The 27152-nt window shown below is 45.8% G+C and overlaps 1 protein-coding gene across 1 annotated transcript in view; it reads right to left on the reverse strand.

The window, feature by feature from the left end:
• LOC119844237 (ectonucleoside triphosphate diphosphohydrolase 2-like) overlaps window positions 1-27152 on the reverse strand; it is a 33751-nt gene that overhangs the window by 3859 nt on the left and 2740 nt on the right. Inside the window, exons 2-9 of the mRNA XM_043498523.1 lie at window positions 19306-19423; window positions 12648-12798; window positions 11727-11731; window positions 11147-11301; window positions 7637-7864; window positions 3937-4209; window positions 2520-2615; window positions 439-573 (exon numbers count right to left, since the gene is read on the reverse strand). Coding sequence (XP_043354458.1) covers window positions 439-573; window positions 2520-2615; window positions 3937-4209; window positions 7637-7864; window positions 11147-11301; window positions 11727-11731; window positions 12648-12798; window positions 19306-19423 — 1161 coding nt within the window. The remainder of the gene's footprint in view (window positions 1-438; window positions 574-2519; window positions 2616-3936; window positions 4210-7636; window positions 7865-11146; window positions 11302-11726; window positions 11732-12647; window positions 12799-19305; window positions 19424-27152) is intronic.

The raw sequence follows: 27152 nt of genomic DNA on the forward strand, positions 1-27152 counted from the left end.
ACCACCTCAAATGGTGTCCTGCACCCCACGATACACTGCATTCTAATAGAGGACTAGTTGCTCAATGTTAGGGTTGGAATTTTGACCCATTCATTCGTGATGTCTGTCAAGTTTCACAACAGTGACTGACAGAGATGATCATCTTTCTGTGGCTTAGCTGATGGTCCTGCTTGTCAGACTAGTTACTTTATTTTATAAAAATATAGCACTGGGGTATAGCTGCATAGCTCAGGTTCTGAATGTTTGGACTCATTTTTTATTTTATCCACACTATTTTTCCCTATCACCTTTGCCTGGGAGGAACTGCTGCCAGCCAGAAATGACAGCATCCATGTAAGATATCTCAAAAATGACCATGGGAGAGGACATATCCCTCCCAGGCACTGTTAGCTACCTCCCCACAGACACATCTGTTATCTAAAGCATCACATTACTGACCTTCTCCTGGAATGCAATCTGGCCAGAGCTGTCCAAGTCAAACAGGAATCCCCTTGTACTTAGATGGTAGATGAACGTGGATATGGAACAGTGATCTGCAAGAATGTCTGGTCTCATCTGGAACCTCTTTCTCAACTTAACAGCATTTGCAAAAGAAGTTAGACAAGTAAATATTCACTAACCGCATTTCCGAATGCTCCTAATATGGTAAAATCCAGTCCTTGTTGCTCTGTGCTACCGGTTGCTGAATTGCAGCAATGCTCAGGAATGCTCTCAAGCTTCTTATTTATGGCTATGAAGTGAATGCTTCCTTCAGCCTGCTAAGCTGAAGACTTATTTTACCCTCAGGGAAGTGAGAGACCCTTCTTCATCCAAATCACTTTACATTTCATTTTTGTTTGTCTTTTCAAAGAAAAAATCTCTTGAATTCCCCATGGAAGGACCTCCATGGACCCCCTTGGTGTTGAAGGACCTCATGTCATAGGGCGCTCCATGTGCGAGGGAACAAGAGGATGAGGATAATTTTGTATAGAAAGAAGAGTAACAGGAGACATAAGTATGTAAAATAAAGGCGGGCCAGTCAGCATCCCCTTTCTACTCCTTAATACAAAGGAAGGAGCACTTGACTAAATGACAGGTTTCAGAGTAGCAGCTGTGTTAGTCTGTATTCGCAAAAAGAAAAGGAGGACTTGTGGCACCTTAGAGACTAACAAATTTATTTGAGCATAAGCTTTCGTGAGCTATAGCTCACTTCATCGGATACATCGAATGCTGTAGCTCACGAAAGCTTATGCTCAAATAAATTTGTTAGTCTCTAAGGTGCCACAAGTACTCCTTTTCTTTTTGACTAAATGAGAAGCCCAGGGAGAGGGGCTTGGATCACAGCTCCCATGGGTGATCTCTCTCTTCTGCATAACACTGTACAGATTATATTAAAGTCAGGGGCCCTATTTGTTCGGCACAATGTACCTATTGTCCAGTGCTGAGCAGTCTTCAGAAGCCACAGAGCAACCATAAGCAGTGATAGAAATGAAAAATACAAAACAGGCAAATTTAGATTGGACAAAGTTTGACATTTGCGGCAATTTGGAGTTTTTTGTAACCTGGGATCTCACAGGGATGTCCCAAACATATGGTATAAAAGAGCCTATGCGCACCCCCTGAAGATAAGTCCCATTCACAGCGAGATGGCACCTCCAGCCAGTTTGAACCACCCAACCATTCAGGCCACATCTCATTGGTGTCAGCAATGAGGTGGAAATATTTCTACCAGGAGGATCCACAAAATGGCTGGAATTGTCAGAAGGGCTCAAGCCTGGACAATCACGGGCAGATTTTGAAAAGAGCTCAGCATGTTGTGCAGAAGTTGGGTGCGGAGCTCCTTGGAAAGCCTGGCCCCGATTGTGGATGTTCAGCTCTTGGAAATCTGGCCCAGGGAGACCAAGCAGGACTCGTTACATTCAGCTGTTGTCAGAAGCTGGAAACACCCTTGTCACAGAGGAGGCTGGAGAGTGTGTCTGCTCCTAGTACTTTCTCTCTCTGCCTTAAGATGGAGCAGGGGCTTGTGCAATGCTTTACAAAGTGTACAAGGAAAGGCTCACCCTTTAGGTCATTATACCCATTCCCACAGTACCGTGTATGGACAGGTGACTGATACATGCACTGTGTAGACAAAGAGGCAGAACAGTCCCTGCCTGCATCCATGGAGACAAGAATAGCTCATACTGACACGAGCATCAGACCAAATAGCCAAGTAACACATAAGCTGGGCTTGCTTCTCAGTGACACCAGTGGAGTCCCTCTGCTCAGCCCCATTGTAACTAACACCACAATCTGGTCCACTGAGGGTGTGTAGAGAGTCTGGGTTTAGAGTATTTTTGCATTCACTGGATCCCACTTCTTGAAAGTCCCAAAGCTTTGGAAATGGGCTAGATCTTAACCCAGCACCCAAGAGAACCCCCGAGCTCCCCTTGGCTGGGGTCACCTGCTTGCAGCACTTTCAGGAGAACCGAAGGGTTTTGCCTGAAAGCGTTGCCTGCCTCACTTATCCCCATGGTACAAGTGGGTTAGCTCGCCATCACCTCTTCCATAGATGTCCCACAGAATACGTCGACTGCCTGGCCCAGGTCGGAGGAGGGTGTCATCTTCTTCACAAGATCCAGAGCCTCAGAAATCACCTAGAACAGCAGCAGAAATACTCATTGGAAAATTCAGCCCCTGTTTTTAGAATGAATAAAGCAAGGCAGCGGCGTGAGGGCGCACATGGCATGTTCCCAGGACGCTCTCCCAGCACATCTCTGTTTAGTAGCGGTATGTCTCCATGACATGCACCAGGAGAGCAAGCAGAATTCAATACACTTGATTATTGACTAAAGGGGTAAACAATAGAAATGTCTCTGGGAAGCAGCTTTTCTGGCCTTTAGCATGGGTAGCCCTTGAGCTCCTCAGCACTAGACCTCCAGCTGGGGCTTGCAGCAGAAGGGAATAACTGGGATGCAGAACCGTCCTGGCCAGCCACACCTCTTCCCAGCCCTGTTAACTTCAAAATGCCCCCAACGTGCTCCCCCTCAGCCCCCCGCACTGAAGGTCTGGTGGAGGCTCCCTGGGCCAGGAGTAGGGTAACTAGTTAATCTGATCCTCCAGCTACTACGTTGAATTACTTTCCCTTGTAGCTTGTATGGTAAAGATGTGGCTGCAGCTGCTAGACACAGACCAGCATCCAGGAAAGAATCTGGTCTCATCTAGCACCTTTCACCCTCAAACTTTCCAAGCGCTCTTTGCAGACAGCGGAGTGAGGTACCAGCAGTACAATAGCTGCAGCAGTCATATGTTCAGCCTTGGCTCCCATACGGCTCTGGACACAAGGACCTGTGGTTCAGAGAGGGGATGTTGGGCAGAACATCAAAGTAATTCCCTACATTATGTTTAGAAAGTGCCAGAGGATCTGTAGCTTCCACCTGAACAATAAGCAGATATGAGAACGGATAGCGCCTCCAGAAACACAGCACCCTGGTACTTCACTGCAGGCTCAGACAGCCTAAGCCTCTGTTCCACCATAGCACTTGAAGCCAAAGCCTTCTAGCCTAGAGATTCTCTGGCTGACACCTGTGATGGATATCAGGTTCATTAAACCCATGCCCACATAGACACTTGAGAATTGTCACTAACCAGAAAGCTATCATCGTTTGGAACCTCAAAAAGGCAGTACACGTCAGATCCTCTTGGCTTGACAGGAGACCCTTACCACTTAAGCTAAAAAAGAATCTGTTGCTATTATTAGTGTAGGGCCCATGACACACCATAGAATAGGTCTCATTCCATCCAGTAGAGGGCAGTGCTGCACATATTTACTACCCAGAGCAATTCCAATTCCACCCAGCAGAGGACAGAGTACTAATACACACTAGTCAATCTCACAAAGTTTATTAGATGTTGAGTTGGGTACATCTCTTAAGAACTCCATGCATAAAGCACACCTTAATGTCATGGAGAACTTACCAGAAATCTAGTTATGTTGGGATGGAAAACTCCATTTGGGGAACAATGTGAGAAGCCGCAGAACAGGGAGGAGTCGAACAAACTTCCCATGAGTTTCCTGCAGGCGGAAGAGTTGCTGGAGCCATTTATGTGAAACACATCTTCAGAGGTAGGTATTCTTAAAGAGGCATTACTTCCAGTACAGGGCCCAGCATGCACAGAACCGAACCGCACTTCCCGGGAATAGGAGAGAGGCCAGCAGGGATTAGACACATATCTCACATAGCCATGGTCCTAGAGGGAGAGGATAAAACAGGAGCACAGAGAGCGAAAGGCGGTGTTGGAGTCTGAACAGGACTTTTCAAATAAAGGCAAAATACAATGAAACTAAGAACAAGAAGTACTTGTGGCACCTTAGAGACTAACAAATTTATCTGAGCATAAGCTTTCGTGGGCTAAAGCCCACTTCATCAGATGCATTCAGTGGAAAATACAGTAGATAGATAGATAGATAGATAGATTAGATAGAGAACATGAAAAAATGGGGGTTGCCATACCAACTCTTAACGAGACCAATCAATTAAGGGGGGCTATTATCAGCAGGAGAAAAAAAACTTTTGTAGTGATAATCAGGATGGCCCATTTCAAACAGTTGACAAGAAGGTGTGAATCACAGTAGGGGGAAAATTAGCATGGGCAAATAGTTTTTAGTTAGTGTAATGACTCATCCACTCCCAGTCTTTATTCAAGCCTAATTTAATGGTGTCCAGTTTGCAGATTAATTCCAGTTCTGCTGTTTCTCATTGGAATCTGTTTTTGGAGTTTTTTTGCTGAATAATTGCGACTTTTGGACTGTAATTGAGTGTCCAGGGAGGCTGAAGTATTCTGCGACTGGTTTTTGAATGTTATCATTCTTGACATCTGATTTGTTCTGATTTGTCCATTTATTCTTTTGCGTTGAGACTGTCCGGTTTGGCCAATGTACACGGCAGAGGGGCATTGCTGGCACATGACAGATTGACAGAGCCAGAGGAGTACCAAGAAGTCACCTACTACACGACAGGCCCAACAAAGAAAGTAACAGAAAGTCACTAGCCATTCCCTTCAGCCCCCAACTAAAACCTCTCCAATACATCATCAAGGATCTACAACCTATCCTGAAGGACAATCCCTCATTCTCACAGATCTTGGGAGACAGGCCAGTCCTCGCTTACAGACAGCCCCCGAACCTGAAGCAAACATTCACCAGCAACCACACACCACTCAACAAAAACACTAACCCACAAACCTATCCTTGCAACAAAGCTCGTTGCCAACTCTGTCCACGTATCTATTCAGGGGACACCATCATAGGGCCTAATCACATCAGCCACACTATCAGAGGCTCGTTCACCTGCAGATCTACCAATGTGATATATGCCATCATGTGCCAGCAATGCCCCTCTTGCCATGTACATTGGCCAAACCGGACAGTCTCAATGCAAAAGAATAAATGGACACAAATCAGACGTCAAGAATGATAACATTCAAAAACCAGTCGGAGAACACTTCAACCTCCCTGGACACTCAATTACAGACCTAAAAGATGCAATTATTCAGCAAAAAAACTTCAAAAACAGACTCCAACGAGAAACAGCAGAACTGGAATTAATCTGCAAACTGGACACCATTAAATTAGCCTTGAATAAAGACTGGGAGTGGATGAGTCATTACACTAACTAAAAACTATTTCCCCATGTTAATGTTTCCCCTACTGTTACTTACACCTTCTTGTCAACTGTTTGAAATGGGCCATCCTGATTATCATTACAAAAAAATTTTTCTCCTGCTAATAATAGCCCACCTTAATCGATTGGTCTCGTTAAGAGTTGGTACGGCAACCCCCATTTTTTCATGTTCTCTGTGTATATATATATCTATCTTCCTACTGTATTTTCCACTGCATGCATCTGATGAAGTGGGCTTTAGCCAACAAAAGCTTATGCTCAAATAAATTTGTTAGTCTCTAAGGTGCCACAAGTACTCCTCATTCTTTCTGCTGATACAGACTAACACGGCTATCACTCTGAAATGAAACTAAGGAAAGTCTGGTTTCAGCGTACCAGATTTATAACAGAGAAGGGTGGATTTTAAAAGTTTTGCATAAACCAAGCCCCTCCCATTCAGATTCTCATCCAAACTATCTAACCCTCTGCAAAGTTGGGACTTGGTACTGAATGTTTTCACCTTCTGTGGATTTCAGAGGAGCTGCAAGTGTTTGGCACCTTACAGAACCGGGACTTGTAGTGAGAATTTAGAGAACATGCCCCTTATAAGTTTCCTGGTCTTTCTTGTTGGACCAGAAATACCACTCCTCTGACCTTCACCTTCCCAGCCCAAAGCAGACATGCAGGGAAGCTAAAGGATGTTCACAGGTCAGACTTTTATCAAAATTTCAAGAACAGGCCATCTGAGTTTGGGATGAATGTTCAGTCTACCAGTCAGGTCCAACCCTAAAGATAAGAGATCCCGACGCCCAAATTCTTCTCATCCCTCTGAGACTGGGGAGACACAGCTGGGAATTTGGTTAATCACTCTGCTGTAGCTCTCGTCACACTGATTCTCTAGCATGAATCAAAAGGAAGAATGGTCCATTGGTTAGATCACTAGCCGGAGCTGTGGGAGACCAGAGTTCAATTGTTGTTCTGCCACAAACATCTGGGCATTTCACTTAGTCTCCCAGTGCCTCAGTCCCCTGTCTGTACAATGGGGAGAATGCACAGGGGCGTTCTGAGGATAAATACATTAAAGATTGTGAGGCACTGCTCAGACGCTCTGGTAATGGGTAACCTAGGACTAGCATTTTGGGCTGGAAGCTTCATTTCCTGATGAGCCCTTTGCAGGCACGGTCATTCAAGAGCTAGTGTTTATGAACCCCATTACTCTACCGCACTGCAAGTGGGGCAGAGCAGGTCTCTCTGGGTTAAATCTGGGTCCAAAACTAAGGCAGTTCCCACAGGGAGGTGCAGCAGAGAGGTTTTTAACCTCTGTGTATGTTACTTATACGTACGGTACCCAGTGTCCATCCGACCATGTATGCAGTACCCGTATTGCTCAGCAGCCATGAAGTAGATGTAGACTTGGCAGAATTCAATTTTTTATATATAATTTTGATGGAGAATATTGATGTTTATTTTTAAGTATTTTTTCCTATCTTTATTGATTTCAATTTTCAGTTGCAAGAAATTGGGGGGGCAGACAATTATTTAATGGCAGTAAATGTTGAGATTCAAAAAAGTTAAAGCTTTATAGCTGTTTAAAATACAAACTGCCAACATCACATCAAAATATACAAAGTAAATATCCTTAAATCAAACTCTCATAAGTTCTTAAGCAGCGTTTTTCTTACTTTCCCTATCCGTACATTTCAACGAGCATTGATGGAAATATTTTTTTGTCGGTTTGTGTGGGTGCGGTGAAATCAACATTTAACAATGAAAATCTAATCCTTCCAAGCCCAAGCATATATGCCTGTGTTCATGCCACAGACAGGCATTCTATGCACATGAGTATAAATAGTGCTTGTGACACATGCTCTGTGCTTGTGTACTCATAGGCAAGCTCCTGCATTAAAGAGGGTGTCTGATGTTACCCGACTATGTATGTACACTGACTATAACTTAAGGCATTTAACATTATAGGTCTGAAGCAGCCATGAAGCACATGAGCATGCTGCACTCACCTGTATTGCTTTCAACAGCAGCCTCTTGCGGAGCTGGTCCGTGCCATAGCACAGGAAGTGGTGGGTGTAGACCCTGTGTGCTTGCCCATACAGCCACAGCGTCACCTCGTTCTCAGGATCTGTGCTCCTTTCTTTGATCTTGAAAGTGATCTGGGTTGAGGCTCGTCCTATGGTCATGACTCCAACTGTTCCCCTCCTGGAGAGGCTCCACCGTCCAATCCAGCCATACTAGACAAAAAGGAACCAGAGAGATAGATTTTAAAAATAAAGCTCCGTACACTTGACAAGTATCTGAGTTCAGGTACTCTGAAGGAACGAATGGGGAGGAACTGGAAATGCAACATCACACCTGCCACCATCGGGGGCACCAACCACTCCAGCCCCTGCCACTTCTTCTGAACATCAACTTCCCTTCCTTCCAAATCTCAGCAGCAAACTACTAATTTTCTCCCCTGCTGATATTTCTGTATTGGTGGCAGAGGTATCTGTTTAAATAACGATAATAACAGACCGTACCGACATTAACATGATACACAGTCACCCAGGGAATTTTCCAAAGCTTTATTGCATATCTAGCAACATCAACTTTCCACTGGAAAATGGGCACGACCTTTAACCCCTAGCAGGACATCTAGGAGTCTGAGGTCTTGTACACTGAATTGCTGCCACACTGTGGAGTAAACCTGCAGCCAGAGGAGTACAACCTGGTAGCATCATTTAGGTTCTTGGAGTAGTTTTGTTTATGCGATGGATCTCGTGTGTTTGAGATAAACGGACGGTAAATACAGAACAAGGGAAAGGTGTATGCTGTGTCTGGACAGCCTCTGCCAATCACATGCAGGAGGTCACTGAGTTAAAGACTGCTGCCGGGTTCTTAAAGACTGGATCATTTTTAGAGCTGAGGAAATACTGGATAAAAATATCCCTGGACTAATATATATGAGAACTACTACATCATTTCGAAAGCTATCATAACTCTCACTGAGTGGCTGGGTCACTACAAAAAGTAATTTTCGCTCTGTTGATACTCACACCTTCTTGTCAACTGTTGGGAATGGGCAACATCCCCCTTGATTGAATTGGCCTTGTTAGCACTGACCCCCCACTTGATAAGGCAACTCCCATCTTTTCATGTGCTGTAACATATATACTGCTTACTGTATTTTTCACTCCATGCATCCGATGAAGTGGGTTTTAGCCCACGAAAGCTTATGTCCAAATAAATTTGTTAGGCCACGTCTACACTATCCACCGGATCGGCGGGTAGTGATTGATCTATCGGGGATCGATTTATCGTGTCTAGTGTAGACACGATAAATCGATCCCCGATCGCTCTGCCGTTGACTCCGGAACTCCACCACGGCAAGAGGTGGAAGCGAGTCGACGGGGGAGCGGCTGCCGTCAATCCCGCGCCGCGAGGACGCGAAGTAAGTGATTCTAAGTCAATCTAAGATATGTTGACTTCAGCTATGCTATTCTCGTAGCAGAAGTTGCGTATCTTAGATCGATCCCCCCCACCCCCAGTGTACACCAAGCCTTAGTCTCTAATGTGCCAAAAGGACTCCTCGTTGTTTTTGCTGATATAGACTAACACAGCTATCACTCTGAAACTTTCACTGTGATTCACTGAATAATGAACTCATTTAAGATCCGCATTAGTTGCTGAATAGGTGACTCCAGCTACAGCACTGGACTAGCTCCAATCATTTAATACCAATCATTGCAGACATGAGCACTGAGAACTGCAGAATCTCATCTATGTTTAAAGGCATGGGTCAGTAAGCAGTGATTTGTTACACCATTTCTCTCTACAGAGGCATATAGATGACTACACAGGACTCTCCTCCTAACCCCACTGAAGTTCAAGTACTTCAATTCCAGAGGGAGATCTCCCTTCAGGAGCATCTTGTAGTCTCAGTTCTCATACCCCACTGCTTTCTGCACAAGCAGATTTGACTGGTGCTGACATTAGTGATAGAAAGCGGCCACAAGAAAAGGCAAGGACATGTATAGTCAATACAGTAGCTGCTGTTCTGAATGGCACTACAAATCTTGTTAATTACTATGCCTATTTTTGGGTTGTCTCACTGCATTCTACAGCATGGTATAATAAGCCCTTTGTGGAGGACTCATAGACTCATAGACTTTAAGATCAGAAGGGACCATTATGATCATCTAGTCTGACCTCCTGCACAATGCAGGCCACAGAATCTCACACCCACTCCTGCAATAAACCTCTCATCTATGTCTGAGCTATTGAAGTCCTCAAATCATGGTTTAAAGACTTCAAGATGCAGAGTGACCCATGTCCCATGCTGCAGAGGAAGGCGAAAAACCCCCAGGGCCTCTTCCAATCTGTCCTGGAGGAAAATTCCTTCCTGACCCCAAATATGGCGATCAGCTGAACCCTGAGCATGTGGGCAAGATTCACCAGCCAAACACCCAGGAAAGAATTCCCTGTAGTAACTCAGATCCCACCCCATCTAACATCCCATCACAGGCCATTGGGCTTATTTACCATGAATAGTCAACAATCAACTAATTTGACATGTAGGACAATCTTAACTGCTTTGGGGTCAGTGTGATCAGACTCCCAGATGTGACTTTTAAAAAACAGCTTTCCACAAACAAAATAATGAAGGGTTTATGGACGGTAGCCAGCAAGCACATGGAATAACGAGCCTTGTACGGCACTGCCAGTTTGGGAATGCAGTGTTCTGTTTAATCCGTACATCCTTGGAACAGAGCGAAGGAAACTGTAATGAACTGGCATGAGCGTGACAGGGTAAGAGGCGCATGAAGGCATGCACAATACTGCCCTCTACTTGCCAAAGTCAGAACTGCTCACAGCCGCAATACTATCATAGCTAAACGAGATTTTACCTGAGACAAAATGCTAGGGGCCTGTGATACTTGAGCTAAAGAATATGAATTCTGTTCGCTGTCTTTGGCAAGTCCTGAGAGGTAACTGAACAGAACTAAGTGACCCACCAACCTGGAACAACAGTGAGGAAAGTTGGTGGTGGTTACTGTCTGCACTGGAGCTGCAAGACTGAAGGGTCATCTTGGTTTTTTGTTTTAAACAACCCCTAAGTCTTGGGCCAGAAAGTCCCAAAGAATCACAAATTTCTTTAAAACCTGGACAAATTTTCCTGTAAGCCTTGGGGAGTTTTTGGTGCAGAGGGCAGCATGTACACATCTGCAGAACCCTGTCCTAGGACGGCTGTTCTATTAACCCAATAGTAACAGTTTGACCTCTTCCACACTGGCCAGCCAAACGCTATTATCATATAGACTGGCCATAACTAAGTTGAAATAGTGTTTAAGAACTGCTTCAAACTCTGCTGGAAGCCCCATAGAGGTAGAACCCTAATGGTCCCATCACTATCTTTTTCCTCCTCCAGCCCCATTCTTCTCTCTGCTATGGCACCATGGAAGTCAGTGGAATAACACCCGTGTGATGGAGTGGAGAATCATACAGGTGTCCTAAGCCAACCCTACAGCCTTTACCTTGATGAAGTTCTCCAGGAGATAGTTCACAGTGACCCAGCCAAACACCCCCTCATTTTGACTGGACAGAATTTCTGCCCCCTGAAAGTCAAAGGGGTATGACTTCAGCGTGGAGGTTACAGCGGCAAGCAGAGTATCCGACACAGTGAGGCTGGGTGAAGAGGGAAGAAGCACATTAGTTGATAAAGGGCCCCAAGAACAATGCTGAGTGACAACAGCCTCAATGCTTCTGGCATTAGGCTTATTTTGGGGAATCATAGAATATCAGGGTTGAAAGGGACCTCAGGAGGTCATCTAGTCCAACCCTCTGCTCAAAGCAGGACCAATTCCCAATTTTTGCCCCACATCCCTAAATGGCCCCCTCAAAGATTGAATTCACAACCCTGGGTTTAGCAGGCCAATGCTCAAACCACTGAGCTATCCTTCCCCCCATAACACAGTGCAAGTTATAATATGGCACCAGTCAATTGCACTGATCACCAGCTTGGTCACATGGCTGGAGAGGAGCACACACAGGCTCTGCCCTTGGGAAGCAAAGCTTAAGGTCTTAGAGAGGACGCAAGGTCCAGCAGTTACAGCATGAGGCTGGAAATTGGGAGATCCAGATCCAATTCCCTGCCCTACCACACACTGCCTGTGTGGCTGAGAGCTAGTCAGTCCATGGGACTTAGACCCCTAAATACCTCTGAGGAGCTGTTCCTCTACTCCTCCTCTGTGAAATGGGGACAACAGTGTTCCCCCTCCTCTCAGAGCCATTGGGAGGATAAAGAGGTTAGACTGTGATGTGCTTAGAGAATGGGGGCCACCTAAGTACCTCAGATGGTTTACCTGGCCAGTGTAGTCAGGGATGAACAGAGATGGGGAGCATAGGCAGAGTATAATGGAGGCAGGGGCAGGCTAAGCCTCCCCAAACCTCACACCTTCGGGGGGAGGGGCAGTGTCAGATTTGGGGCCCCTGGAAAAATATCCCCCTGCCACGGCTCCGGGGCTAGAGGAGCTCTCGCTTTTCTGGTCTCAGGGCCACTGCTGGGAGGGGGAGCGGGAAGAGGAGCGAGCAGGGGCAAAGCCTTGTGGGGGGGAAGAGAGTGGGGGCAGAAGGGGGTGGGGCTGTGGGTGGAGTTGCAGGTGGAAGGGGTGAAAAGCGGGAGGGACTCCAGGCTTGGAGCTCCAGCCAGGGCCAGGAGCTCCACCATGGTCCTGGCTCAGGCTGAGTGTTCAACCCGTGGCTCCAACTGAGCTCTCAGCCCCCCCTGCCCTGGCCAGGACTATGTGGGGGGAGGAGCCGAGCTCTCAGCCTCCCTTCCCCACTCCAGCCGGGGCCACAGGGTAGGGCTGAGAGCAGCAAGCAGGAGTGGGGCCTTGGCTGGAAGAGGCAGGGAAGGGGGCTAGCCTCCCCAAGGGGAAGCTTCACCTACCGCCCATGATGGGGAGGCCAGTTTATAAAATGGTCGTTCACACCCAATGTGCTATCGGCACATGGGTAGCTGAAACCTTGACTCACCTCAGCAGCCTCATGTCAGCAGTTGCTCCCAAATAGATAGGGGTTTGGTCATGCTGTTCCTCAGGGATTTCCTTCAGTGCCTGGTTGAGGCATGGCTTTAAGCTGTTCCCAGCTTCCTCTGGGGATCCAGAGTAGTTGGAGATTCCAGGACCTAAGGACCCAAAAGAAACGTAAGAAATATTTTGACAGGGTGGGGTTAGCCATTAGCCACAGCAATACATGCATCTTTGGAAATAAACGCAGTTCTGTGCAGAGTTTAGGATTTGCTACAGCAGATCTGTAAAGTGATGAGTCACCTGTGCTAGGCTCCAGCCAATCCACAAGCCAGGGACTGGTCTGGTGACACTCAGGGCTGGTATATAAGCCTGACTGGCGGAACAGCAGCTGAGTCTGCTCACTCTCATTTCAGGGCTTGGAACTCTCTCCTGCCTCCTAGTGGCAACAGACTCCCCAAGCCTTAGCCTGCCCCTGCCCTGTTCCTCTCCATCCTTGCTCCAACCCTGCTCTGGACTCCTGATGCTGGCTCTGACCCTTAGGCCCAATTGCCACGACTCTGACCACTAGGCCTGACCATCCCCTTCGTGGTTTCTGATAAGATCAACCAGAATCCTGCCTCTAATAATGGCTAATACATGATGCTTTAGTGGAGCGAGATAAAAAGTGAATGCATGTAAATATAACACAAGGCACCTAATTAAACCAACAGATGCAAATGTAGGGTGTCTACCAAACTACCTAAATCAGCATAAAAGACCCACATCAAAGATCTGAGAGAGATAAGTGAGAAAGGATGCAGCAGACTGAGCTGAGGCTGTCAGCTTCCTTCTTAAGTCAGTTCCTCATGTTCACAGGGAGGTATCTACACAATCATTGTGGCTGCTCTCAGCTATAGCACAGGAAGCCTGTCTAGGAGGCCAGAGGAAGCTGTCGGTGCAAAGTGTCCTGTGCATGCACAAGGACACCGCTGAAGGAAGATTCATGTGGCACTGAAACTGGATTGTTTTCAGAACAGCCAAACGATGTGTCTGCTTTCCGGATTCTGGTCACTTGCACAAAACACTCAAGATGCTTGTTCTGTTTTAAGACCTCATGAGAAAACGTATCATACTATCTCCCACAGTATTCTTGCCAACAAGTTAAAAGAAGTATGGGCTGGACAAATGGACTATAAGGTGGATAGAAAGCTGGCTAGATCGTTGGGCTCAATGGGTAGTGATCAATGACTCCATGTCTAATTGTCAGTCGGTATCAAGCAGAGTGCCCCAAGGGTTAGTCCTGGGGCCGGTTTTGTTCAATATCTTCATTAATGAGCTGGAGGATGGCGTGGATTGCACCCTCAGCAAGCTTGCAGGTGACTCTAAACTGGGAGGAGTGGTAGATATGCTGGAGGGTAGGGATAGGATACAGAGGGACCTAGACAAATTAGAGGGTTGGGCCAAAAGAAATCTGATGAAGTTCAACAAGGACAAGTGCAGAGTCCTGCACTTAAGACGGAAGAATCCCATGCACTGCTACAGACTAGGGACCGAATGGCTAGGTCCAATTCTGCAGAAAAGGACCTAGGGGTTACAGTGAAGGAGAAACTGGATATGATTCAACAGTGTGCCCTTGTTGCCAAGATAGCTAACGGCATTTTGGGCTGTATCAGTAGGGGCATTACCAGCAGATCGAGGGACATGATCATTCCCATCTATTCGACATTGGTGAGGCCTCATCTGGAGTACTGTTTCCAGTTTTGGGCCCCTCACTACAAGAAGGATGTGGAAAAATTGGAAAATATCCAGCGGAGGGCAACAAAAATGATTAGGGGACTGGAACACATGACTTTTGAGGAGAGGCTGAGGGAACTGGGGTTATTTAGTCTGCAGGCGAAAAGCGTGAGGTGGGATTTGATAGCAACCTTCAACTACTTGAAGGGGGGTTCCAAAGAGGATGGCTGCTCTTGGTGGCAGATGACAGGACAAGGAGCAATGGTCTCAAGTTGCCGTGGAGGAGGTCTAGGTTGGATATTAGGAAACTATTTCACTAGGAGGGTGGTGAAGCACTGGAATGGGTTACCTAGGAAGGGGTGGAATCTCCTTCCTTTGAGGTTTTTAAGGCCAGGCTTGACAAAGCCCTGGTTGGGATGATTTAGTTGGGGATTGGTCCTGCTTTGAGCAGGGAGTTGAACTAGACGACCTCCTGAGGTCCCTCCCAACCTGATATTCTATGATTCCTGCTGAGTTCAATTTATTGTTCAAAACTCAACTCCCATTCAGATATAATTGCGGTTTGTAAAGTACCATTAGCATGCACAGCACTTTATACAACAGCTAGAAGACAAGCTGCTTGCCCAGTGCATCTTCCTCTTAGGCCCTGTCAATGCTACAAACAACAGCATTGCCAACTCTCATGATTTTATCACAAATCCCCAGTTCCTGGAGGCATATGATTATGTGGTAATCTCGGTTTTCATTGTAAAAAAGTACGGTTTTGGCCCACATGATTGTGGAGAAAAGCTTGAAAATATGATCCTGAAAGATTACAACAGCAGAAGACAAATAAAAAGAATTCAGAAGTTATTTTTAAAAATTGCATGTTTTTTTGGGCCCTGACTCATCATGTTTGAATGTGTAGAGCCAGCAATCCTGAAATAACCAGAATTAGTCTGCCAAACTTTTTATTTCATATCCTTTTAATTAAAATATTTTTAAACAAAATACCTTAGAATTAAACAGCCAGAGCTACAAATATCCCATTCAATTTAACATGACTATCTAATACCACATAGGCCTAAACAGAGGAACAACTAATATATTGTTAAGGATAATATGGTGTACATTGTTTATAGTTGTACAGTACTAGCTAGAACAATGCATTGTCATGTGGGACCTGACATATGCCCACTGAAGTCAATCTAAGCATGGCCCCAATTCAGGAAAGTATGTGCCTGAAGTCAAGTTATTCAGCTTTTCCCAGTATGCACTGAGATCAACATGATTCAGCAGCAAAGCAGATGCAAAAGCTCAAGCTCAGTGACAGCACATAGCTATGTAGTGAAAAAAAAGTTGTATGGACACCATTCAACTGCGTTGGTTGTAACTGGGTCAGATGACTTGTCACAGTGAGTCAGCGGCAGGACCAGGGACACTAAGTCTTCAGCCTGATGCATTTTCCATTAGCACATTTTGACAATAGCTGAGGTAAAATCATAGGTGCTGACTCCATGGATGCTCCGAGGCTGGACACCCATGGGGAAAAATTAGTGGGTGCTCTGCACCCACCAGCAGCCAAGCTCCCCGCCCCGCTGCCTCACCCCATCTCACCTCCTTCTCCACCTCCTCCCCTGAGTGCACCGCATCCCCGCTCCTCCGCCTACCTCCCAGTGCTTGCCGCAGCCAAAGCAGCTGTAGCAAGCTCCGTGAGGGAGGGGGAGGACCAGGAACGTGGCATGCTCAGGGGAGGAGGTGGGGAAGAGGCGGGGTCGGGGCGGGGATTTGGGGAAGAAGTCAGAATAGGGGCAGGGAGGGGGCAGAGTTGGGGCAGGGACTTTGGGAAAGGGGTTGGAATGGGGGCAGGAGGGAGCAGGGCAGGGGTGGAGTCGGGGCAGGGCGGGGGGCAGAGGGGGGTTGAGCACCCACCAGCACCAGTAGAAGTCAGCGCCTATGGAGAAGACTAACTATTGTGGGACTCATAGACCTACTGAAAGCTATTCGTTTTTGTGTGTGAGCTTAAGTGCTTTCCTGAATCGGGGCCTATATGAGTTCCAGTCTGTTAGCGGATTAGTAGCTTCTTCAGTGTATTCATCAGGCTTAGAGGTTTAAGGTAGTTAATAAATTCTTTCTTGCCGGTTTCAACGGGATGGGGTGTCCCAGAACTCAGGTCCCTCACAAATCCAGCATTGTCATTGAGAATTCCAAACAGTCACAGCACTGTCATGAACTGCTGCGTAGTTCCCATCATCTCATAATCAGGCTTATAATGGAAATTCACTGCAAATATGGAGCGGTAACTGCTGCTCCATAAAATAATATGACTTTCTGTTTGTCTATGATCAAATCTGCTTGCTTTACTCATAAGTTTTCAGTCCTACTGTTAGCCCTAGAACCAATGCAGCTGTGGGAGAGTGAGGTGGATTCTAGTCCACCCCGTACATCTCCAACAAAATTGCTAGCTAAATACTGTTTGAATTGCAGAAATCTTTTTCCACAGATGATGGTGTAAGAGGCAGAAGGATCTTAGCTGGATTTTCAAATCTCAGGAGGAGCCTTTAGAAAAAGTGTCTTCATTTGATATGAAAAATCATCCACAGAGGAGTCAGTTTTAGGTCCGTCTACATTACAGTTTTGACCTATTTTGTAAGCAATTAGTGCCACAGAGAGATCTGAACATAGTTTATGTTCACAGGTCACGCACTTTATCTAATACCTTAGGTACTTACCCTACTGCCACAGTATCTGATCAGCACCTCACAGCCTTTAACATATTTATCTTTACAACAGCCCATAAGGCAGGCCCGGGCTATTATCTCTACTGTATAGAGGGAGAACTAAGGCACAGATAGGCTACGTGACTTGCCCAAGGTCACTGTCTCGTGGCAGAGCAGAGATTTCAATCTAAGTCTCCCATGCACTGCGCTAATTCCCTAACCACTAGACTAACCTGCCTCTCTCTAATTTCTGTCCTTCATATTCACAGGTTATGCCTACTCTAGGAGCGCTTTACTGGCATAGGAATACCCCTATATGGCAAAGCACTCCTTGTATGGATGCCGCTAGCCCACTAAAACTGTATTTTGTGCAGTAGAGTAAAACCACACATGCCCGGAGCAAAACCAGCTCTACTGGTAAATGCAATTTTTCTGGTATAACGGCATCTACACTAGGGGCTTCTGTCAGCACAGCTGACAGCACAGCACATCTCTGACTGGCTTAGCTATGCAGGCAGAGGTCTGTAGAGTAGATCTGCCATCCATAATCAGAGAACCAGGTTTCTCCCCCTGCCAATGGCCTATGCTGGCACACGGATATTTGCTTGTAACTTGTTTGTGTGTAGATGGGACATAGCTCTCTACAGCTGGTTTGGCCAGTCTTCCTCCTTCCCAGCTGCCTCATGCAGTAAGGCATCCCAGAGTGCACTGCTCCACAGGCTGATGGTGCTGCTTGAGGGTGTCTGCCCACCACTCCTACATCTGCTGAGGCACTATGGGATAGCTGTTCAGATTTTCCCAGTTTGCACTGAGATAAACATGGTTCAGCAGCAAAGCAGATTCAAAAGCTCAAGCTTGGTAACTGCACATGGCTGCGTGGTGAAAAAAATTGCTACATGGACACAATTCAGTGGCATCCACTGTAAGTAGAAAAGGAGTACTTGTGGCACCTTAGAGACTAACAAATTTATTTGAGCATAAGCTTTCGTGAGCTACAGCTCACTTCATCGGATGCATTTGGTGGCTAAATGCATCCGATGAAGTGAGCTGTAGCTCACGAAAGCTTATGCTCAAATAAATTTGTTAGTCTCTAAGGTGCCACAAGTACTCCTTTTCTTTTTGTGAATACAGACTAACACGGCTGCTACTCTGAATCCATTGTAAGTGAGTCAGATAACTGTCACGCTCCTTACAAGAACAAAGATACATAAATAGATAGAATATACTTGTGATTTGGACAAATTTCACACTTTATTGAGAATAAGAGAGATGAGGTGGGAACAGAGCTCACACTTTTGCCAAATCAGCTGTGAAGGAGGCAGAATTTCACACCTTGCTGCTGTGGTCTAGCTAGAGGCAGTTTTCTGCATGGCTCAGTTAAGAGGATACCTAGAAGCCTTTTTTGCAGTGAAAAGGGCTAGAAACCTGATTTTGCTGCACATGAAAGATGTGCTCTTGCCAAAAGTGGATAAAAGAACTAGTAGCTTTCAGTAGGTGCTAATGGAAAATGCATCAGGCTGGAGATTTAGTATTCCTGGCTCTGCCACTGACTCACTGTGACACCTTCAGCAGGTCCCTTCCTCGCTGTGTGCCTCAGTTTCCTCATCTGTAAAGTGGGGGCAAAAATGTTTACCTATTTTTGCAAAGAGTTTTGAGATCCTGAGCTGATAAGTGATCCATCTATCTATGAGGCCACTCAGTAAGGTCGGGCATCATGGTCTTCAGTATCTAAAGATCAGGATGCTTATGATATATAGTACTTGACCTGTGGAGCTTGCAAAATCAGGCGCTGATCCTGCAAGCTGATTCCTATGGGTACAGAGCCCCTTGGAGTTGTTGCAGCACAGTGAGAGCTATTGAATTGTATTTAAACTCAATATCTATTGTTGCCATAACAGTTGACACACACCACCGACCAGTGCCACTGACACCAGATGTTGTTACCAGTGAAGAGACAATGCCATAAACACAGTCAATACCACTCCTCCCAAGACACACAGGCCTCTCATATGCTTCAGCTCGTGCCATCTAGTGGAATAGGCAGTTCCACTTAATTTCCCACCAGGTGCGTCAGTCATGAGGCAAAGTAGAAACAGCTGCCTGGGTTTTAGTTTGTAGGGGATTTATCTGCACCTCATAATAATTCCTTTGTGCAGAGTTAGCAAAAGAGTATGTGGTGGAAAATGACTATGCCATGAAACGGCATCCAGTGCAAGTGTCCATACAATAGCAGCAGAACAACCACCTTACCTTGCACAGCACAGGAGCGATGTTCACTGATCACCGCAGTATTGTTCTCTTTGCTGGCTGACCACTGGTATATGAACAGGATAGTGCGGGATGGGCCAGCATCCAGCACAATGCCGTACTGAAAAACAACATGAAGGTCATTAATGGATATGCCCCTGAAGACACGCATTTGCACACCAGTTTGTTATTGTGGGGTTGCTCGGCTGCACAAATACTCAGCATTGTCAACTCTAAATGTACCCATTGTGACCCTAAGAGCATCCCAGTGCTCACTGGTGTCAGGAAACGCATTTCAGATGCCCTGACCAGTTCAATGTACCTCAACTCATAATCTGTATCTAATATGTGGGATGTAATAAATCCTTGGAAAACTAATAACTTACTGATCATGAATATTCTTTTATGGTGTATGTATGGCAGTGGTCACCAACCAGTCAATCATGATCAACTGGTTGATCGTGGAGCCTCTGTCAGTCAATCTCAGTCTGAGTCTAGGGTTGCCAACCTGCCCAGTTTGACTGGGAGTCTCCTGGAATCAAGCTCGATCTCCCAGAATCTCCTGCAGTCAAACCAGGAGATTGGCCACTAACAGTCTGGCAGCACAGCAGGGCTAAGGCAGGCTCCCTGCCTGCCCTGGCCCCATGCCACTCCCAGATGCGACTGGCACGTCCCTGCTGCCCTGGGGGAGGGCAGAGGGTCTCCATGCGCTGCCCTCACCAACAGCCACAACCCACGCAGCTCCCATTGGCCAGGAATGGGAACCTGCAACCAATGGGAGCTGCGGGGGTGGTGCCTGCAGGCAGGGATGGCAGGCGGAGCCACCTGCCTCCGGAGCCACTGCCAGACATGCCGGCTGCTTCCAAAAGCAGCGTGGGGCCAGGGCAGGTAGGGAGCCTGCCTTAGCCCCACTGCACCTGCACCACCGCTGCTGCTGCCACCCGGGAGCCACCTGAGGTAAGTGGCACCCAGCTGGAACCCACACCCTGAACCCCTCCCACACCTCAACTCTTGTCCGAGCCCTGAACCTCCTCCCACACCCCAACCCCTCCCAGAGCCCACACCCTGCACCCACTCCTGCACCCCAACCCCCTACCCCAGGCTCAGTCCAGAGCCCCTCCCACACTCTGAAACCCTCAACCCCAGAGCCCGCACCCCAACCCCTCCCCCAGTCCGGTGAGAGTGAGTGAGGGTGGGGGAGAGCAAGCGACAGAGGAAGGCGGAATGGAGTGAGCACAGCAGGGCCTCGGAGAAGGGGGGGCATGGGCATGGCCTCAGGGAAGGGGCAGTGCTCTTGCAAACTGAGAAAGATGGGTCCTTCAACCAAGGAGGGCTGAAGTCTCTGAGAACTGAATATAGATGAGAAACCTGCTTAGGCAAAGATCTTTCACCTAGGAAGACAAGGGAAGCCCACACCTTGTGCTTCCTGGAAGGTCCTGACTGCGGGAAAGTCAGCCATGGCTGGGAAGAAGAATGACTAGTGAGAGAAACCACCTTGAACAAAGCCTGTACCTTGCTAGATTAAGTTTTAAACATTTAAATGTGTTTTCATTGTGCTTTGCTTGTCACTATTTCTGCTTTTATTTCTTTCGTTTGGCATCGCTTAACCTGTGTCCTACTGTTAATAAATTTATGCTGTTTTTTTACTATAAACCAGCTCTGTGCTGTGTTTGACAGCAAAGGAGTATTTATCCCCATTAAGTTAATAGGCTGTAATGTGCTTTTGTTTCTTCAAAAGAGCAACGAGCCTTATTATATCTCCGAGTGATTCAGGGCAAGGCTGGACACTTCAGAGCACGCCATTTTGGGAAAAGTCAGGCCTGGGAGTGTGTTGGGGTCACCCAGCAACTAGTAACCATGGCTGGTGGAAGCTGCAGTGGGTCTGTTGTGCTGTATGCAGGCTGCGGGAGGCAGAGTTGCTGATCCAGAGATGTACAGTACACAGGCATTCCAGCTGTGACTGGCATGCTTGCCTGCTGGTGTCTAGGCTGTGAGCCACAGCTGTAGGGCATTTAAGGCACTCAGGGTTACCAGCCCGGTGGTGACAAATCCCCTCACTATTCTGGATTGCACCCCAGAACCTGACACCCATATGCATATATGGTAAAATTTTATTATAAGTAGGGCTGTCAAGTGATTTTTTTAAAATTGTGATTAATTGCACAATTAATGCCACTGTTAAACAATAATAGAATACCATTTATTTAAATATTTGTGTTTTCTACAATTTCAAATATACTGATTTCAGTTACAACAATACAAAATGTACAGTGCTCACTTTATTTGCACTGTAAAAAAACAAAAAAAATAGTATTTTTCAATTCACCTAATACAAGTACAGTAATGCAATCTCCATTATGAAAGTTGAACTTGCAAATGTAGAATTATGTACAAAAAATAACTGCATTCAAAAATAAAACAAGGGAAAACTTTACAGCCAATAAGTCCACTCAGTACTACTTCTCCTTCAGCGAATCGCTCTGACAAACAAGTTTCTTTATATTTGCAGGAGATAATGCTGTCTGCTTCTTGTTTACAAAGTCACCTAAAAGTAAGAACAGGCATTCGTGTGTCACTGCTGAAGATGGTGTCATAAGATATTTATGTGCCAGATGTGCTAAAGATTCATATGTCCCTTCATACTTCAACCACCATTCCAGAGTATGCTGGGTTTTGCTAAATAATCCAAAACAGTATGGACTGACGCATGTTCATTTTCCATCATCCGAGTCAGATGCCACTAGCAGAAGGTTGATTTTCTTCTTTGGTGGTTCGGGTTCTGTAGTTTCCGCATTAGAATGTTGCTCTTTTAAGACTTCTGAAAGCATTCTCCACACCTCGTTTGCGCTTTGTCAAATCTGCGGTGAAAGTCTTTCCAAAATGAACATATTCTGGGTCATCATCCAAGACTGCTGTAACATGAAATATGTGGCAGAATACTGGTAAAACAGAGCAGAAGACCTATAATTCTCCCCAAGGAGTTCAGTCACAAATTTAATTAACACATGTTTTTAAACAAGCGTCATCAGCATGGAAGCATGTCCCCTGGAATGGTTACTGAAGCCTGAAGGGGCATACGAATGTTTAGCATATCTGGCATGTAAATATTTTGCAATGCTGGCTATAAAAGTGCCATGCAAATGCCTGTTCTCACTTTCAGGTGACATTGTAAATAAGAAGCAGGCAGCATTATCTCCCGTAAATGTAAATGTGTTTGTCTTAGCGATGGGCTGAATAAGAAATAGGACTGAGTGGACCTGTAGGCTCTAAAGTTTCACATTGTTTTGTTTCTGAGTGCAGTTATGTAACAAAACAAATCTACATTTGTAATTACATTTTCACAATAAAGAGATTGCACTACAGTACTTGTATGAAGTGAATAGAAAAATACTATTTCTCTTGTTTATCCTTTTTACAGTGCAAATATTGTAATACAAAGTGAGCATTATATGGTTTGTATTCCATGTTGTAATTGAAATCAATATATTTGAAAATGTAAAAAACACATCCAAAAATATTTAATACATTTCAATTAGTATTCTATTGTTCAACAGTGAGATTAATCAGGATTTTTTAATTGCAATTACTTTGTTTATTTTAATCACAGTTAACTCACTCAATCAACAGCCCTAATTTTAAGTACTAAGAAAGACAGAAGCCACTGTGTGAAGGAGACATGGATTTTAGTTGAATTCTCTGTCTCAGCACTCCTGCAGAGAACAGAGCTGTGCAACTTAAAAGAACCCAGAAACAGCCAGGAGTAGGCTGTGAAAGTTACTAGATCAGAAACAGCTACTGAGCCTAAGCTATGCTGAGGGCAAGCAACCTTGCAGATTCCATATATCCAGCACCTTAGAGCAGAACTAATCAGAGGTCAGTGGGGAAGAAAGGGTCCTATGGGAGGAGCTGGAGGCAACCTGAGGACTTTGAGTGGCTGAATGATACAAGGCTAAGGTGAATTTTCTATGCGTCCAAGACCTTTGGCTCCAGGCTTTAGATTCTCTGCAAGCTAATGAGATGGCCAACTACTGTCTCTGGGACTGGAATTGCTGCAGGCTGAGAGGTTCTTCGGCCTGCTTTTGCTAAGATATTCCAGGGAGTTTGGAGGGGATCTGTGGGGCCGCTACTCTCCTCTGGATCTGAGGGGTCCTGATAACCCATGTGCACTTTTGACATCCTGTTGCAGTGACTGAGAAATCAGCCCTGGGAGAGGATTAGAGGAGAAGATGCATGCGTGAGTGCAGACTAAGGTATACCTTGCACTGAAACTTTGGTAACAGCAACAAAGTAAGGAACGGTGTGTGGAAAAACCCCAGGAGAGTTACCACATAAACACAACTGTTAAGAAAGTTATTCACAAGCAGCCAAGTGCTGGTTGTAGATGTTTATGTTAATTGTTGCTCCTAAGAAGTTGCATGGCACGCTGTCCGAGGTTTAACTCTGCGGTATCTTTTTAAAGTCCTGAGCAGAGTGTGGTTCAGCAAAGCAGGAGCCTGAGGGGCAGCACTGGAATATATTCCTAATATTATATCAGCACCTTCCTAACCTGTTATACAAGAGCAGACTAAACCCACTTGGTGTGGCCCTCTGTCCCCCTCTAGTACTGGCTAGGCCCCATGAGTTCATGAGCCTGCTGCAGGATTGGCTAACAGAGCTGGTCTACACTGGCAATACTGAAGTGCTGCCATGGCAGTGCTTTAATGTGGCTTATGTTGTCGCAGCAGAGTGCTCTCCCAACTCTCTAAAAAACCACCTCCGGGAGCGGCATAGCTATCAGTGCTAGGAGCACTGTGTACACTGGTGCTTTACAGCACCGAAACTTGCTGCACTCAGGGGGGTGCTTTTTCACACCCCAAGTGAGAAAGTTGCAGCGCTGTAAAGTGCCAGTGTAGACAAGCCCAGAGACAGGACTTTTAGCTCAGACAAGAAGCATTAAGATCTAGAAGTCCCAGTTCCAATCCCTGCTGCCAACAACCCACGCAGAGGTGTTGGTGCTATACAACCATTTCAGAATCAGGACTCCTGCCACAAAAAAAATCCAGGAGATTGGCTTAAATCATGAGATATTACAAAAATTGGGGTTGTTTTCTTTTCGCTCTGGTTTCAGGGCCTTTCAGTTTCACTCAGGTCACATTTTCAAGCTTTTCTCTACAACACCAAAGGCTAGAAACTTATCTTTATTTTTAATAAAAGCTGAGAGGCTCACATGTTCACGTGATTCCAGGAGCTGGGGCTTTAAGAAGAAGGCCAAATAGCAGAGAATTGTGGTAAAATCATGAGAGCTGGCAGCAAGTGGAGGAGTTCCACGTGTGAGGAAATACATGTCTTATAAGCACGAGGGAGTGTCTATTAGACATTGTTTGCCTAATGCACCAATTTGCAAATATAAATGCCTTGTAAATGTCACTGTCAAAGTAGTTTTCAGGCCCTTCCCCCCCCCCCCCCAGAAGTTTGCAATAATCCCATAGAAGCATAAAAATCAGATCTGCCTCCACCTTCCTTACTAGGCATGTTTTATCTCTATCTAAGCTGCATTTTGGTTTCTTATTGTAGGGTTACTCAGTAAGGAGGACTGAGTTATGCACAGTGCTTTATGATTATAATTAAAAATTGGTGAGTACTGCAAGAAAATTCCTGACCATTCAGTCAAAATATCAAGCAAGCTCGTGTGCTCAGTTTTTGATCCTTGTGCATGCCTCAGAGTAACTGCAAAAAGCAAACAAATTCACTGGGAAGGATATTCCTGAAGCATATTTTAAACAAATACCACCAAATAGTCCCAGAAAGTTTCAAATTCGTAACAGTGAGCATTTGCCCCAGCAGTGCCAATTCTCCTCATCTAACTGGGAGCAACATAACATGAACAACATGCCCAGTCAAAAATGCTCTGGTTGGGATTTTTAGAGTCCTGTAGGATTTGGTCACTCAGGTCCTATTGAAAGTTGATATAAGTTGGGTGCCTAAATCCTATAGGCCCTTTGAAAATCCCAGCTTTTAAGTCCAAAATGTGAATTCAGAATGCTCAAAGTAATAGCTACTAAAGCGTTTGCCAGCAAGCCACAGGCTTAATTCTGTTTGCATATAAAGTGCACTGAGGGCCTGACTCATTTACACTAAGGTCACGCTACACTGCTTAAGTCATTAAAGTGAGATAGATTTAAGATCTCCATTTACACTATGAATTGGCCTTAATGTAAATCAGAATTGGGTCCTGGATAATTTTTGAATGAACAGATTCATGGAAATGGCAATCTACCCACAGACCAGCCACAAATAGAATGAAGGGCTACGTTTGACTCAAAATCTGATGAGAGTAGTTCCCCAGCCCTAGTTAGAAAGCTAGTAGTGAGCATCTGTAAGAGACTTAGGATGACAGATGCTGTAGAAGTGTGAAGTATTATTCCCAATCGCTGCTCTCCCAGTTATAATAGCAAACGCTTGCTGGGAAAAGTTACACAAGACTGTTTCATTACTACATTGTATGCCCCCTACTCGAGGGAATGAGGACTGCCTAACTACGAATCGATCTGTGCAGGAAACAGCATTCAAAAAGATTCCTATGCCGCATTGGGATGAAATCAAGACTTTAAGATGGTCATGAAAAACCAACAAGAGACACCCACCCCAGAAAAGCCAATAGCCTGGTAGGGAAAGCACTTCCTGGGATGTGCAGGACTCAGGGGTCACCCACATCCCAGGTGAGTGCCCTTCCCACCAGGTTATTGGCTTTGATGGAAAGACTCCCTCCCATCCTGAACCTGAGAAACTTCCCCACAAAAGTTTCAGCATATCTGGCCCTTTCCCCTGAAAAGTTTCGGTTTTCACAGATTGGTATTTTCTGACCAAACGTTTTATGAAAAAGTTCCCCACTAGCTTTAGCCAGATGCCCTATGCTGCTAACGGTTCATTGCCAAAGGGCAGGGCTCTGTCCTTGAGGCAGGGGGATCTGAATTCCATCCCCTGCTGTCATGGTGATGTTCTGAGGCCACACTGAGTAGCAAGGTGACAGCACAAGGTTGTTACAGCATGTATATTCCACTTTCACATGATAATAATTGCCCAGAGCAGCAGCTACTAGCCAGCTCCCCAGCAATACAAAGGCTTGCTTTGCCTGAACTGCTAATAGCTGAGCACATGCTCTCACCAGTCCACACATCCAGCTCTCCACATCTATCCTTCATCCCCATTCGTTCACACTTACCAGACATCTAGTAGTCAGAGGACTAAACCCACTAGCTAAAGGCCATGACAAGAGATACTGTCCCAAGGCAAAGCCCAGGGGTGAAGCCAACTCTCTCCTCCCCGAGCTGCTGGAAAAGCGGATTGTGCTGAAATTCCTGTCAGGTGCTGACCATGCTTTGGGCTCTTTCATCTCTCTGGTGAACAAATATCTGATCACTATTAAGCCATCCCCATCACTCTGGCTGCTAGAAAGAGTTTTGTCTGTTTCCCAATTGGTGTGCGTTGAATGCTAAGAAGGTTGTGTGTGATCACTGTTAATCTACCCCTCCCTTTGCTTTTCAGCTGGTGCAAACAGGTAATCTCTTTCCCACCCTCAGTCTTTATTTTTTATTATTAACCTCCACCCTGTGAATAGTCTCAGCCTCACTGCTGCTGGCCAGAGCTATCCCAAGCATGGGCAGAATGAAACTGCCCTGATTCTGATCAGTTTCACAATTACCTGCAGGGTTCTAAATAGCAACAGTGAAAAGGGACAAAAGTGGCCAGTCTTCATTCATTTAACCTTGGGAAATCTCTGAGCAGCAGCAGACACACTAGAGCAGTCATTCTGCAGACTCAGTCAAGGCTTTGCTTCCTCAATTACACTCTGTTCACATTTAAAAAGCTCA

Source organism: Dermochelys coriacea, chromosome 16 (assembly GCF_009764565.3).
Source record: "Dermochelys coriacea isolate rDerCor1 chromosome 16, rDerCor1.pri.v4, whole genome shotgun sequence".
Lineage (NCBI taxonomy): Eukaryota > Metazoa > Chordata > Testudines > Dermochelyidae > Dermochelys > Dermochelys coriacea.